Raw genomic sequence first — 13704 nt, 5'->3', positions numbered from 1 at the left:
AGCATATATTTGGTTTTCAAGGATGTACAGATTTGTAATAGATGCCACTAGACATGTGCTATACACCAACTTTATTCTAAATAATTTTATAATATTTCAAACACAAAAACTAAAAAGTAACAGCTGTCATATCCTTCTTTTGAGGTTGAATTCATAACTGCCTTAGATTTGAAACAATCAGCAAAGCATGAAATTATATTTTGAACCATTTTATAAAATTTCAATAATTAATCTCGCATTTCTGTTTGTTACTAAAAAATAGCAACAATAATGAACTCACAATTTTCTGAATTCAAAGAATTTAAAAATTTGAATGACTACTATACAAACCTTTTGGTATCTTGTCTTGCTAATTTTCCTTTCTTTGTCTCTTTTTCCTTTTCTTTCCTCTTGAGTCGTACGACAGACAATGGGTCTTTAGCTTTAGCTGATTTAGGAGCCATTCCTACTCCAAAGCCTACCCCATCAGTTTCTCCCACCAAAAGACCATCATCTGTGACTGGCAGACCAGACTATCAAAATATATTAGATATTATAGATAGAGTAAAGCATTTCAACAAACAAGTACAAAGTCTCAGGCTATTAGCTTATTAATAATAGCAATATTGTAGATCATTTGATCAATTAAATATTTTCAACCAAATTCCTTTCCATATAATTGGACTACATTGGCTGTTTATTTGAAATACAACCCTTATAAAATTTCTAAAAATTAGATTCTAAGATAAGTTTGAAAAAGACAGTAAATGAAATGTGTTAAAATCACAAAATCTAGTCAGTATCCACGAAAATACAAGTATTCCACAATCCACAAAATTCAATACCCCAAAAAATAAAGAATTTACAGTAAATATTTTAAATGCGGGAGTAACAGTACGCTAATGAAGAGAAAAGAGCAAAGCACAAACATGTTGGCATCCTAATAAAATTTTCTTTTATCTAGATCTGATATAATTCATGTTTGCTGTTTCAGATTCTAATGCTTCCTGGCTTATACTGTTTTCAAGAATAAACCAAAGCACTGTGATTGCCAAAAAAACTACCTAAAGAATGGAAATTTGTGTTCCGAACAATGAAATTACCCATAGTCCTTTAGATTCTGAAAGGTTATGTTGTTCAACATCTTTGCAAATTAAATAGAAAACAAACCTGGTGTGCTGCTGCAATAGCTGCAATCGTAATCTTTCTCCATTTGTCTGGTATAATATAAATAACCAGGTTTAACAAAAGCTTATCAAGTAGAACTCAGTTATATAGAAAACACTTACAACAGAAACTCATTTACTTATAATTTTAAGTGTGTTATGCACTGAAAGAAAATGTGCCCTTAAGGTTGCACGATACCGAATGACGTTACGCCACGAGTTATCGTTCCTGCATGTTGTCGACATTCATGAAATTGACGGCAAACGTAAAACCTGATGTTTTATAATAATTTAGAACGAATTAAACAAACAATCTGCCTCAGTCTAGTATAAAATAATTGAAAGATAAATGTTTCTTTATTTTAAATTTGCGAATATATATGATTATATATTAAGAATACGGCTTCATTTAAGCGTCGCTTTCTATATATATACGTATCATATTCAATCACAAAACAAAACCTTTACATAGATGCGATTCAAATGAAAGAACAAAAATGAGAAAACAAAAACACATCACATAATACATGTAGGCCCTACGCTGTACTTTAATCATGAAATGATCAATAACAAGAATGTGTCCATTGTACACGGATGCCTCACTCGCACTATCATTTTCTATGTTCAGTGGACCGTGAAATTGGGGTCAAAACTCTAATTCGGCATTTACATTAGACAGATCATATCATAGGGAACATGTGTACTACGTTTCAAGTTGATTGGACTTCAACTTCATCAAAAACTACCTTGACCAAAAACTTTAACCTGAAAAACTTTAACATGAAGCGGGACAGACGGACGGGCGAACGGACGAACAAACGGACGCACAGACCGAAAAACATAATGCCCCCTAGGTGGGGCATAATACAAATCCTTTTATTTTTGGTAAACATTTTTAACGTAACTGTAACTTTGTATAGATGCAGAGTGCCGAGAGATTTAATGCAATACATTATATGACATTATGATTGCTTCGTCGACTTCCGCCAATTCTTCTGCTCATTCTTTACCTTTAAAAATATACTTTTTAAATATTCTGTTTCTATTGATAAGTAAGCATTTATACGATTTATCAATATATGTTCTATTGCATAACAGACTGAGTTTTTTATTCTTGGCTGTTTTTTTTTTTTGTTGCAAGAAATTCTTATTTATGATGTATGCCGTATCCCGATGATATTTTGAAATAGAAATTCGATTTATAGAAACGCAGGATGATGTGTGAAAATACGGGGAATTGTACCACTATTAAAGTAATTTCGTTAAGAAACCCATTCGTTTTAAAATGGTCGCCAAAAAAAAAAAACGCCGCTAGCAAAATAGAAAAAGGAAATGTATTTGGAAAAGAATACGGATACAATTAATCGAAAAAGCACCATACAAGCAGACGTTGAAACTCATACCGAAAATAGTTTGTTGGCATGGAATGAAAACAAAAGAATAGTTGAACTTGGTTATTTGGCCGAACAACTTTCCCTGTGTTTTAAGTGTAAACAGTCTCTGGAATTCATTGGACTGTACAGAATAAATCCGAAATAGTTTCGGAAACATTTTTAAAAAAAAGTGCTAGCTTTGTGTAATCGTATAAGCGCAGTCTACACAGGACAACAACATCGGAATGAGTAGAAAGTTAACAAAGGCTCAGAAATAAATGTGCAATTGGTTAGGACGAAATAAAATAAAAAATGCAGGTGCCGTTACAGTCTGAATAAAGCCAGCCCCCAGTATCCACTTGCGTCTACAAATGCAAGTGGATAGTGGGTGGCATTAGCAGACTAACTTTTTTTTCATTTCCATTCTGAAATTATTTTCTCGAAATTTACAAGCAAACGACTCATTAAAAAAATCCGTGGCTCCACAATAAATGATTAATCGGTGCTTTGATGAAAGTAAATCCAGAAAAGCGCTTCGAAAGCAAACAATTTATAAAGAGATAGTTTCATTGACCTTTATTACTCAAACGGCAGAAACAAACTGAAAAAATCATTTAGATTTTATATTCATGTTAATTTACGCTCAGGTATTCGGGGATGGGTGTATTTCTGGTGTTTTGAGATAGACATAATGTACAAGTTAAAAAACTCACCATTTCATAAAGTGGTGATACAAAACGACTGAAAGACGATTATCAAAATTGCCTTTTTAGAGGAGGGGCATATTGCTAACGTAGGCGTCGGAAAAAGCCCGAGGGTAATCACAGTAATATAAGGAGTTTTTACAACACGTATACAAGTATGTGTGTAAAAAAGAAGTGTTGGTATTTCTTGTGTGAATAAATGGAGATGTGGGATATACAATAAGACAGCTACTGGCCAATTAACTACACACAAAACCAAAGACATCTAGATAATCGTGACTAATGCATGATGGACGAGTATCTTTTTACTTCTTATTTGTAGTTTTAGTAAAGAATCGTCGGTCCCTTAAATTGGAAAGTTAATAAGTATATTTAGTATAGCAAGTATTAAATCTATCAAATTATTTCATCACATGTTCACAACAATAGCCAGATTTTGATTATCACAGTAACATATTTCAGTCTCCTAGTACATATTTGTTAAAGTCTTTAAACTTCTTGTTTTTCAGGAGAAAACTAAAACCAATATGAAATAAGCCGATCTGGTATGGTTGCAAATGAGACAACTTACCAACAAAGAACAAATGACGTAGATGTTAGCTTGCTTACATTGCTACCTTTGAGATCTCCAAAATCACATTTCCACTATGAAATGCATATTCAAAAAGATTTATTTTCACCAAATTCCTTATAAAATAGAACACCATCATATACGCTAATATATATTTTGTTCCCTCGACAAAATGCCAGGAGCATATTGTTTTACTCGTGTCCGTTCGACCGTCCATCCAGCACTTGGTATATAGGGTTTATACGGCTAATTTCTTAGGACTACAGTTTTTTTAGAATCAGCTTTAAAATTGTGTACCTGGTGTTACTACTTATACTAAAGGTGCACAGATCGTCAGATTCTTTTTTCAATGACTGGTTGCTGGATTTGGCATTTTGATAATATATAAAGGCATGCAGAGTACAGACTCCGGCTTATTCCTCCGACATGTACAATTTCAAGCTGGAACCATTATATTGCGCAGAGTGTTTTACTTATATAGAGGGTGCATATACATGTATATATATATTCTCAGAATTTTGTTTCTGTATAATTTTCCACGATCGAATGACAGAATGTTGCACTATGTCTTTTTAAGTGAAATTTTGCATACAGTTTGAAAGGTTTGTCCGACTTACTACACACACAACTCACACGTTTACACCATACAGAGTTTACAATATTAATGTCTGTACAAAGTCAGGTATATGACAGTTGCTATCCATTCGTTTTGATGTGTTTCAGCTTTTGATTTCGCCGTTTGATCAATGACTTTCCGTTTTGAATTTTCCTTGGAGTTCGGTATTTTTGTTACTTTATTTTTTAGAACACATGTGTATTTTATCAAGATCTTTATTTTCTTTATAATTTACACAACTAACAGAATGATTAACCTTTTTTAACCGGTGTATCAAATGTGTCTTTTAGACACAACTGTTTCAAATTGTATTGTATCGTCCTGAACATACATGAAATATTTGCCACTGAACGTTAAGTAACCATCAATCATAGCAATCAATTCAAATTGTACTTCAACATCACTGTTTACTTAATCAAATTTTTGAAGCATTATTGCCGCGGTGGCATCACCATTGTCCAGAATGGTAGAGTTAAGTTGAAGATTCAGTTATTCTAATGAATCTCACGTGAATTTTTCATTTCATTTTCACGTGAACCTTACAAAAAAAGGTATTTTTCATAACTTTAATTTAATTTGAAAGTTTAGATATTATTTTGAACGTGTACAAAAATCATGTTATTTATACATGAAATTATCATAAGTTTTACGTATGAGCTCGTTTAGGTGAAAATCACACAAGATTCGCGTGAATTTTAATTCATGAGAGCGAAATTTCCCTGTGTAGGACGAAATAAAATTAAATCAGTAGAATTTTATATTGAATTACCAGGAAATTTACAAATCCGACAGGAAAATGAAAACAAAACAAACACCATTCATATCCCGACACATATTTTTTTTCAATACCTCCTAGTAAGAATAACGTTATTCTGTATTCAATAACGTCACGCGTTTTCGGTCAAATTCACAGTGTATCGATCAACTTTGAAGTCATTTATCTAAAACACAAGGATGGTGACATATGAGTTTCTATACATGCATGGATTCAGTATACACTCCTTGATATTATGTTAGTTTTTAGTTTTTCTCCGTATATAAGAACATAGCCATCCATTGAAAAAATCTAAAAAGAAAAGTCGAAAAAAGGCATTTTCCCTATATATCTATGTAAATTTGTGACAAAAATTGACGTTTTCACATGGAAATTACAAGAAAACAAAAATGGTGACCCCCATTTTTTATTACATATTCCGATGTAACTCGATTCAAAAAACAAGTGTGCCAAAATGTTTAGAAATCGGGAGATATGCCATTCGGTATCGTGTTACCTTAAACTAAACATTTGCTAGAAATCAAACTTCTTATATTCATTGATTACAATCTATTTTGTCACATGATAAAAGACGCAAAATGGTTATAATGCCTCACAGTGCACACCTGACTTTTCACAAAAAAGATAATTTTAGTTATAGCGAAGGTCACCATACTATACATATTTTCAAAGTTAACAGTAAAATCTTCTAGCTATATATAGAGGGAGTACTTATTTTCATACTTATGTACAAAGGTGATATCAGATATGTATTTCACAAATTGAACTTTTAAAGTACCACAAAACAGTTCATCACATAACAGCTGCTTTTACAGTTCACTTTTTGTATCTGCAAAGGTTGCATCGATGGCTGTACATTTATTTCTTGTGGCATATTGAAATTATTTCGTACATTTTATGTTACGACAAAATAGAACGGAAGCTTGTATTTCTTTAAAGTACATTTATTAAATGTGGTATCCATTTATCAATGTTATATTAAAAATTCAATCAAACTAAGAAACTTTCTTGATTCAAATTCAAAATAACTTACACATATATATCTTTAAAAGAATCAAACACGCCTTGCACCTGTCTTAAATTTATTATCTACAAAAGAAAATTAAGTGAAAATCATAAAATTTATGTTGTGAAATTTAGACTTTTGACAACGTGTTAATTTCATCATTACAAAAGCAATAAAATTAAAGTTAAAACAATAATATAACGAAATTTCAACTAGAATAAAATTATTGTCATCTACAGAGACAATAAAATACAATCCCATCATGGCAGTACAAGTGAACACTTGAAAATTTCAATTTCTAATTATTTCCTTTTTCACTAAAAAAAAGTTGCATTCAAACTTTTTATATTATTAAAAAATTTGTTGCATGCAACTCTGTTACCACTATTGGGGACTGTTTTATTGAAAAATAGTTTTTTCTTTCTACAAACAGAAAGATCCTCAAAAGATTGTCAAAATATGTAATGAATTCAACAGAATCCTATGTCTTGCTTGCTTTTGCTGATGTAAGGATTAATTAGTTAATTAATTTCAGATGCTTAAGTATAACATTCAGTTAAACAGAAAAAAAAACTTTTGTGTTCATTTTTGTTTGTATTTCTGTTACAGCCTGAAGATGAACTGGCTTAAAAGTTTGTGTTCATGTTTATTTGTATTTATGTTACAGCCTGAAGATGAACAAGAAAAGTTTGATAGATTACAGATGGAACTGTTGATGAACAATCCTGATTCAGCTGCCTTCTTTAATCCTCAACACAGAACACAGAGAAGGGTTGGTATTTTGTTGCCCAGCTTACAACAGTATATGGCTGAATTATTTCTGGTCTGTCTGTTTGTCCATCCTTCTACCTATTCCTTATCAGGATAAAGTTTTGGTTTAACCTAGTCATATCAACTTGAGACTCAGAACACATGTTTATTATGAAATGAACTGTTTAATATATTTGTCAACTTGCAAATCAGGGTTTTGTTCCAAATTTCATGATTCTTTGAACCTGGGCATGATGTCTTTTGGACATATATTCTTGTTTACATTTTTGTGTGAATATCATTTGTAGCATACTGTGGAAACCAATATTTGTGGATTTTGTTGGTACAGAGGAACCACAAATTTAAATGTTCAACGAACTTCAATTTTTCTATTGAAAAGTATGCACTTGAGCAAAACAACGAAATCTAATATCCACAAAAATGCAAGTTTTCCTCAATCCACGAAATTTGGTACCCACGAAAATAAATGAATTCACATTATTTGTAAGTTTTTTATGGGATTTGTGTTTTGCAATCTTTAGATGTCTGTGTAGTGTTTTGTGGACTATTGATTGTCTGCCTGATTTTTGTTATTTTGGCAATTATGTTGTCTATCCTACTTTGACTTGATTTTTGTTTGCTCAGTAGTATTTTATTTTTTTACAATTAGCCTTGAAAAAAAAATCAAGATAAAATCTACCCGTTCAACAAAAAATGGTTTTAAAAAAAACTCTTTTTGATAGTTATACTGTGGATTCATTATAGCCTATAGAAAATTGTAATTCGTTGAACATTTAAATTTGTGGTTCACCTGTATCCATGAAATCCATCATAATTGGTATACCACAAATAAAAAAAAAATCCACAGTAATCCATAATCCAACCTGGCCTAGATTTTCTTAGGTTTATCCATACAGTATTAAATCACAAAATTAATAAAATTAAATGTCATTTTATTTTTACAGAAAACATATGAAGCAGCCATGATGCAACCACAACCATCTTACAGAAGGTCACCAGGAACACCTACAATATCAATCAGGAATCGTCCTCCAAACATGTTACAAATTAGTCAGTGAACAGTATGTAACAGACTTTTTGATTGGATGATAGACTGATAGAGTCTACTGCTAAAAACAATCATTTGCATATTTTGAATATCAATATATGTATACCTTCTATTGATTTTACCATCTTTGCTAAAAGAAAGAAAAGATGTCAAAATGTTTAAAAATGTGCAAATTTTTAAAATTTAGAAATGTATGAATGTTTATTTTTACTGCAAAAATATATGAAAAAGAAGAATAATTATGATTGTAAAGTTACTGTAAATTTTAAAGTATATCTCAAAATAGAGTTCTTGCTAAAAAAGAAAGTGTAGAGGAGCGAACTTTGTCTTGAGATATAATTTGATAAACAGTTCTGACAAGGCTTTGCAGTATTGATATAAATTTCTTATTGATGTGTGACATAAAAAAAAATCACATTCATTTTGATCAATAGATTTTAGTTGCACAAAGTTTAGCAACATAAAATAAATATTTCTGTTAATATATTTAAAGATCAATGCCTTGAGTATAAATGATAGTATTGTTGTTGTAATGTTCTTTTTTCTAAAAGGGAGGCAATCTGTTTTATTATAGGTATCTATATTATTTCATTTAAGGTCATATTTTGAATGGCTCATAGGATAACTCATTTTACAATTATACGTTGTACACAGGATTTAATCATTTTATTGAATTGATTATATATTTGCGTCTGGAATATTGAATTATAAGGCTTGTATCTTTAAAGAATTTTTACTTCAGGCTGATTTCTTATCAGGAAGGAAGAAAATAGCAGCATGTTTATTTTTTATTTATTTTTTTTATCAATGAAGATATTTACATTAGGAAAACATTGCTATGGAAAGAGTCTTTTACAAGATTAATTCTAAGTCTAAATATGACCTATATTCCAAAGATAAGGCTGTGATAAGCTGCTTTTATTATTTTTCATTTTAAAAACATTCTTAATTTTGTATTTTTATTATAATCAATTTTGCTGTGTGAAAATGATTTAGAATACATTTGAAAAAGAAGAGTTGCATCCGAATTGATAACAAAATTCTAAAAAATATATATTTTCTTTTCTCTGTTGTCAGGTTTAATTTACTTTTAATCTGATTATTTTTAGCTCACCGTTCCGAAGGACTTTAGCCATCACATGGCGTCCGTCGTCGTCTGCGTCGTCGTCTGACAAGAGGTTAAAGTGTTCATAAGGTGAAGTTCTATCAGCCCTGAAATTTTCAGATGAATATAATAACCCATTGTTGGGTTGCTGCCACTAAATTGGTAATTTTAAGGAAATTTTCAGTGTTTTGGTTATTATCTTGAATAGAATTAATGATAAAAAGATAAACTGTAAACAGCAAATATGTTCAGCAAAGTAAGATCTACAAATAAGTTTAATATGACTAAAATTGACAATTGACCCCTTAAAGAGTTATTGCTCTCTAAGGACAACACAATTTGTTTATCATGTTTTCTAACTTTAAAAAATCTTCTCCTCTGAAACCACTAAAACCAATTCCAACCAAACTTAAGCTGAATGATCCTTAATGAATGTAATATAAATTTTGTATTTTATTTTCTTGTACGTCAAGAAACATAGCCACTTTGGCTAAAATAGTACATAGGGGTAAAATGTATTTCTTTGCTTTTGAAGAAAATATGACAGATACATAGAACATCTCAATGGAATTTTTAAGCCACCCATTAATATATATTAAAAAGCAAAAATAATCATTGATGAACGATTTAAGCAAAAAATAATACTGAAGAGCGATTCAGGCTCTGGAGAGCCTCTTGATATAACTAGCATGGACTGTCCATATGATCTCAGTTGATCTGAGATTTAAGTGTAATACTGATGTAATTTTTCGGTTAGCTATGCTTATTGATGTCGTAAGATGGCTCATTATTGAAAAAAAATGTCAGTTGGTCTGTATATTAACTGAATATATCACAAATATAGATTCTATCATTACACAATTTCTTTTTACAAAAATAAAAATTAAGTCTGTATATTTCCTGTTGATGTTGGACACAGTATTTTGTGGTTGTGATAAATTTATGGAGGTTTATGTCCAGAAAAATATTTTAGTTTAAAAATAAATTATTAATATATTTACTTTGTTATATATCAACCCATAGATATAACAGATTGTGTCAGTTTGACCACATATAAGTTCCAATTGTAACCACAACCCAGTCCTCTTCTCCTAAATTGTGACATCGTCTAAAGATGCTTTTTGCCAATTTAAATTTCCATAAGCAACATGATTGGTGGCAGAATTGGTGCAGGATTAAATTAGCCTTCAAGAGAGCCTGAGATTATCCCCAGTTTTTGATGGGGATAGTATTGCTCAGTTTTTCATGTCGTTTTATGACGTACGTGGGCTTGTTTGTCTTTGAAAATTTGCTATTTCATTGTCAGCTTCTCTTAAAGTTATGAATATGCCCTTGGTATCTTTTGCCTCTGTTTATGCCCCACCTATGTGCATTATGTTTTTTTTGTCTGTGCGTGTGTTCGTTTGTCCATCTGTCCTTCTTCATGTTAAAATTTTTGGTCTAGGTAGTTTTTGATGAAGCTGAAGTCCAATTAACCTGACACTTAGTACACATGTTCCCTATGATGTGATCTTTCTAATTTTAATTCCAAATTAGAGTTTTGATCCCAATTTCATGGTCCACTTAACATAGAAAATGAAAGTGCAAGTGGGGCATCTGTGTACTATGGACACATACAAGTAACAAGTCATGATCTCGATACAGTTATGGACAACTTGTTTGACCAAAGAACCAATGAGTTCAGGTATTGTAGTCTTTCTTTGTAAAAAGTTCACTAGAATCCAGACTGGGAAAAATTGGTCCATTACTAATCCACATTAGTCCCCTTTCAAAAGAACATGAAACGTTTTTTTTTTTTTTAAATATTATTTATTGTAACTAAAAAGACGTTTAAATTGTTGAACATGAAATAATCCTCTCGTGTATGCAATAGATAATTGTGTTGGGCACGTGATTGTATCAAAAGGAGTTAAATTATTACACAAAACTGACTATGATCGACCATGTTTAAGAGAATTGGAACTTTAGTTTGACCATAAATATATGAAAAAATCAAAACAGCGTTTCATGGTTGAGATTTTAGTGGTAGTATGGTACTGTTTCCGATAACAGTTCACAGTAAACTGTACACACAAGAGGATTCAGTTATAAACACTCGTAGTAACATTGTGCGATAATTGAGGGTAGTATAAAACTATGATTTATGATCCTAGCTGTCATATTATCTATGGAGTATACAAATATATATATACAAGGCTAGTATGGACGAGTGGACAGCATCTAGGCTTGAGATCTATGCAGTTTTTGTCTCGCCTTGACAGAGTCAAAAAGTGAGACATAGGTATGCTGTTTACTGCGGCGGCGTCGTCGTCGTCGTCGTCAACAACGTATTAGTTTGTGTGATTATGTCTAGTTTATGGTGAACCACAAGTGGTAGGTCAATCATATTTGGTATCAGTCGTATTAGCATTGGCACATCTCATTTCCATGGAGATTATTTGGCCCTGCCCCCTCAATCATTGTCTATTGACTTTGACACTTTTGTTTGTTTTACATGTATTAGTTAGTGATTAGGTCAGTTTATGGGGAACCACTAGTGGTAAGTCAATGATATTTGATATGCAGTTGTATAAGCATCGGCATATTTCATTTCCATGGAGATTATTTGGCTCCACCCCCTTAGTCATGGTCTATTAACTTTGAAAATTTTGCTAAGTTAACATGCATTAGTTTGTGATTAGGTCAGTTCAAGGGGAACCATTTAGGGTAGGCAAATGTTAATTGGTATTCAGTTGTATAAGCATTAGCATCTCATTACCATGGAGAATATTTGACCCCGCCGCCTCAGTCATGGTCTATCGACTTTAAAAGTTTTGCTTAGTTTACATGTATTAGTTTGTGATTAGATCAGTTTAAGATGAACTGCTATTGTTAAGTCAATGATATTTGGTATGCAAATTTATTGGCATTTGCAAGTATCGTTTCCATGGAGATTATATAGCCCACCCCACTCTTCATGGTTCATTGACAGATGCCATTAACCTAGAAAATGGTGGTTCGATGTCAGTAGCCGAGAATCAGTACAGAGTCTATGTAAAAGGGTTGTCTTGTCATCTCACACATAATGAAGAAGAGGCTCTCAATTACTTGTTTGAGGTGAATATTTAACATAAAAAATATTTTACTTTCATTTTTATCAATATTGTGTAAATAAATTTTTTGTGATATTTTATGTGTGATGTCAAGAAATTTGTCGATAAAATTGAATTAAAACAAATTAAGAATCACAGTGTAGAAAAAGTTAATTAGTTCCTTAGTTAAATGTAATGTATTTTGTACTATGAAACTTAAATATTCCATTAAAAAACTATGGTCAATGTAATAAAAACAATAATTAATCAAAGAATTCAAATATTGAACCTCATGCACATTCATATAAATAAATGTATTGTTTCTGTCTCTAGTTAAATATTTTTTCTTTATTTGAATTCTTAGATGAATATAAATTAATTTACTCAATAGAAATTGCTAGGGGATCAGAAATAATTGAACATACTATGTTTTCAGGGAGAGACTAACAGAGCCATTGCAGCCCTTTCACTGAATGCACAGTCATCTTGGTCTTACTGTATATTTACTCTTTATATTGAGGTGAGTTATGTTATTTTTTATGATCCCCCCCCCCCCCCCCAAAAGTTGTCTGTATCATTTTTGAGCATGCATCAATTTTAAAGGTAGGGGGTTCTTCCGATTATACATGCAGCATTCGGAATTGTATGTCGATATTCATATGACTGAAAGAAAACCTCTTTGAAGTATATAAATTTATTCTATTTATTGAAATAACAAATAAATATTTCAATTTTTTAAAACTTATAATATGTAATTGTGTTTACTTAAGACTCAACTCATGTCAACATAATTCCTCATTTTTCATTTTCTTCATGTATAGTTCCTACCTAGAAGTTCTTCTGCTGTAAATGATTTGAAATTGGCAAAAATGCACGAAAAGTATAAATTCTGATTTATCTCCAATGTAGAAAACAGTTGAAATGAATATGTTTAGAGTTATTTCCCTTCTTTTGGCTCAGTTTACAAAATTTATTTTAAATCGTTTCAAACATCAATATTGATCATAAAACAAATTATAAACATTATTTGTGAAAATCTTAGAAATCTGTCAACTTTATTATTAATTATATGAAAATAATAAAGAAAAAATTGTAAGCGTCCTGTAAAATTGATACTTTATATAGTGTTTATGAGGTAAGAAGTATTATAGTTGTGTTTACATTGGTTTGTTGACGGACAATAGTATACCATAATATATAGCAAGCGCTAAGCGCACGATACGCCTATATATTTATATTTGAAGGCTGCTTAGTAGCTTACTATATAATACAATAATATCACTGACCTTACCGTCTAAAATTCTTATGTCTCGTGAGTTATAAACATTTCAGTAAGCTTACATCAACTTAAGTCGTAAAATTTTTGTGAATGTCATCACATTATCTAGCCCACATATCCAGTAACTTTACTAGCATTTTGTTTCAGTCTTACAATTGATCTAAGCTTACTGAAATGTTTAACTTTGAGTCATCAGATTTTTTGAGGGAGATGTTAGTGATATTATTGCATTATATAGTT

General features: G+C 31.2%; 2 protein-coding genes across 2 annotated transcripts in view; one reads left to right on the top strand and one right to left on the bottom strand.

Moving 5' to 3' along the window:
* Positions 1-13704, bottom strand: part of LOC127718120 (kinesin-like protein KIF9) — a 45895-nt gene that overhangs the window by 3199 nt on the left and 28992 nt on the right. The gene's annotated exons all lie outside the window — the stretch shown is intronic.
* Positions 6841-8266, top strand: LOC127718138 (kinesin-like protein KIF9). The gene is made up of 2 exons (XM_052224097.1): positions 6841-6962; positions 7906-8266. The coding sequence occupies exons 1-2, from the start codon at positions 6849-6851 to the stop codon at positions 8017-8019; spliced, it is 228 nt and encodes a 75-aa protein (XP_052080057.1). The 5' UTR covers positions 6841-6848; the 3' UTR covers positions 8020-8266.

Source organism: Mytilus californianus, unplaced genomic scaffold, assembly GCF_021869535.1.
Source record: "Mytilus californianus isolate M0D057914Y unplaced genomic scaffold, xbMytCali1.0.p SCAF_10, whole genome shotgun sequence".
Lineage (NCBI taxonomy): Eukaryota > Metazoa > Mollusca > Bivalvia > Mytilida > Mytilidae > Mytilus > Mytilus californianus.
This window is presented reverse-complemented; position numbering and strand designations above follow the sequence as displayed.

What these genes read in the sequence shown, in the direction of transcription:
- LOC127718138 (XM_052224097.1), top strand. Translation starts at nt 6,849, where the DNA reads ATGTTACAGCCTGAAGATGAACAAGAAAAGTTTGATAGATTACAGATG. An exon ending in AACACAGAACACAGAGAAGG is followed by an intron (nt 6,963 to 7,905) that starts GTTGGTATTTTG and finishes TTATTTTTACAG; the next exon opens with AAAACATATGAAGCAGCCAT.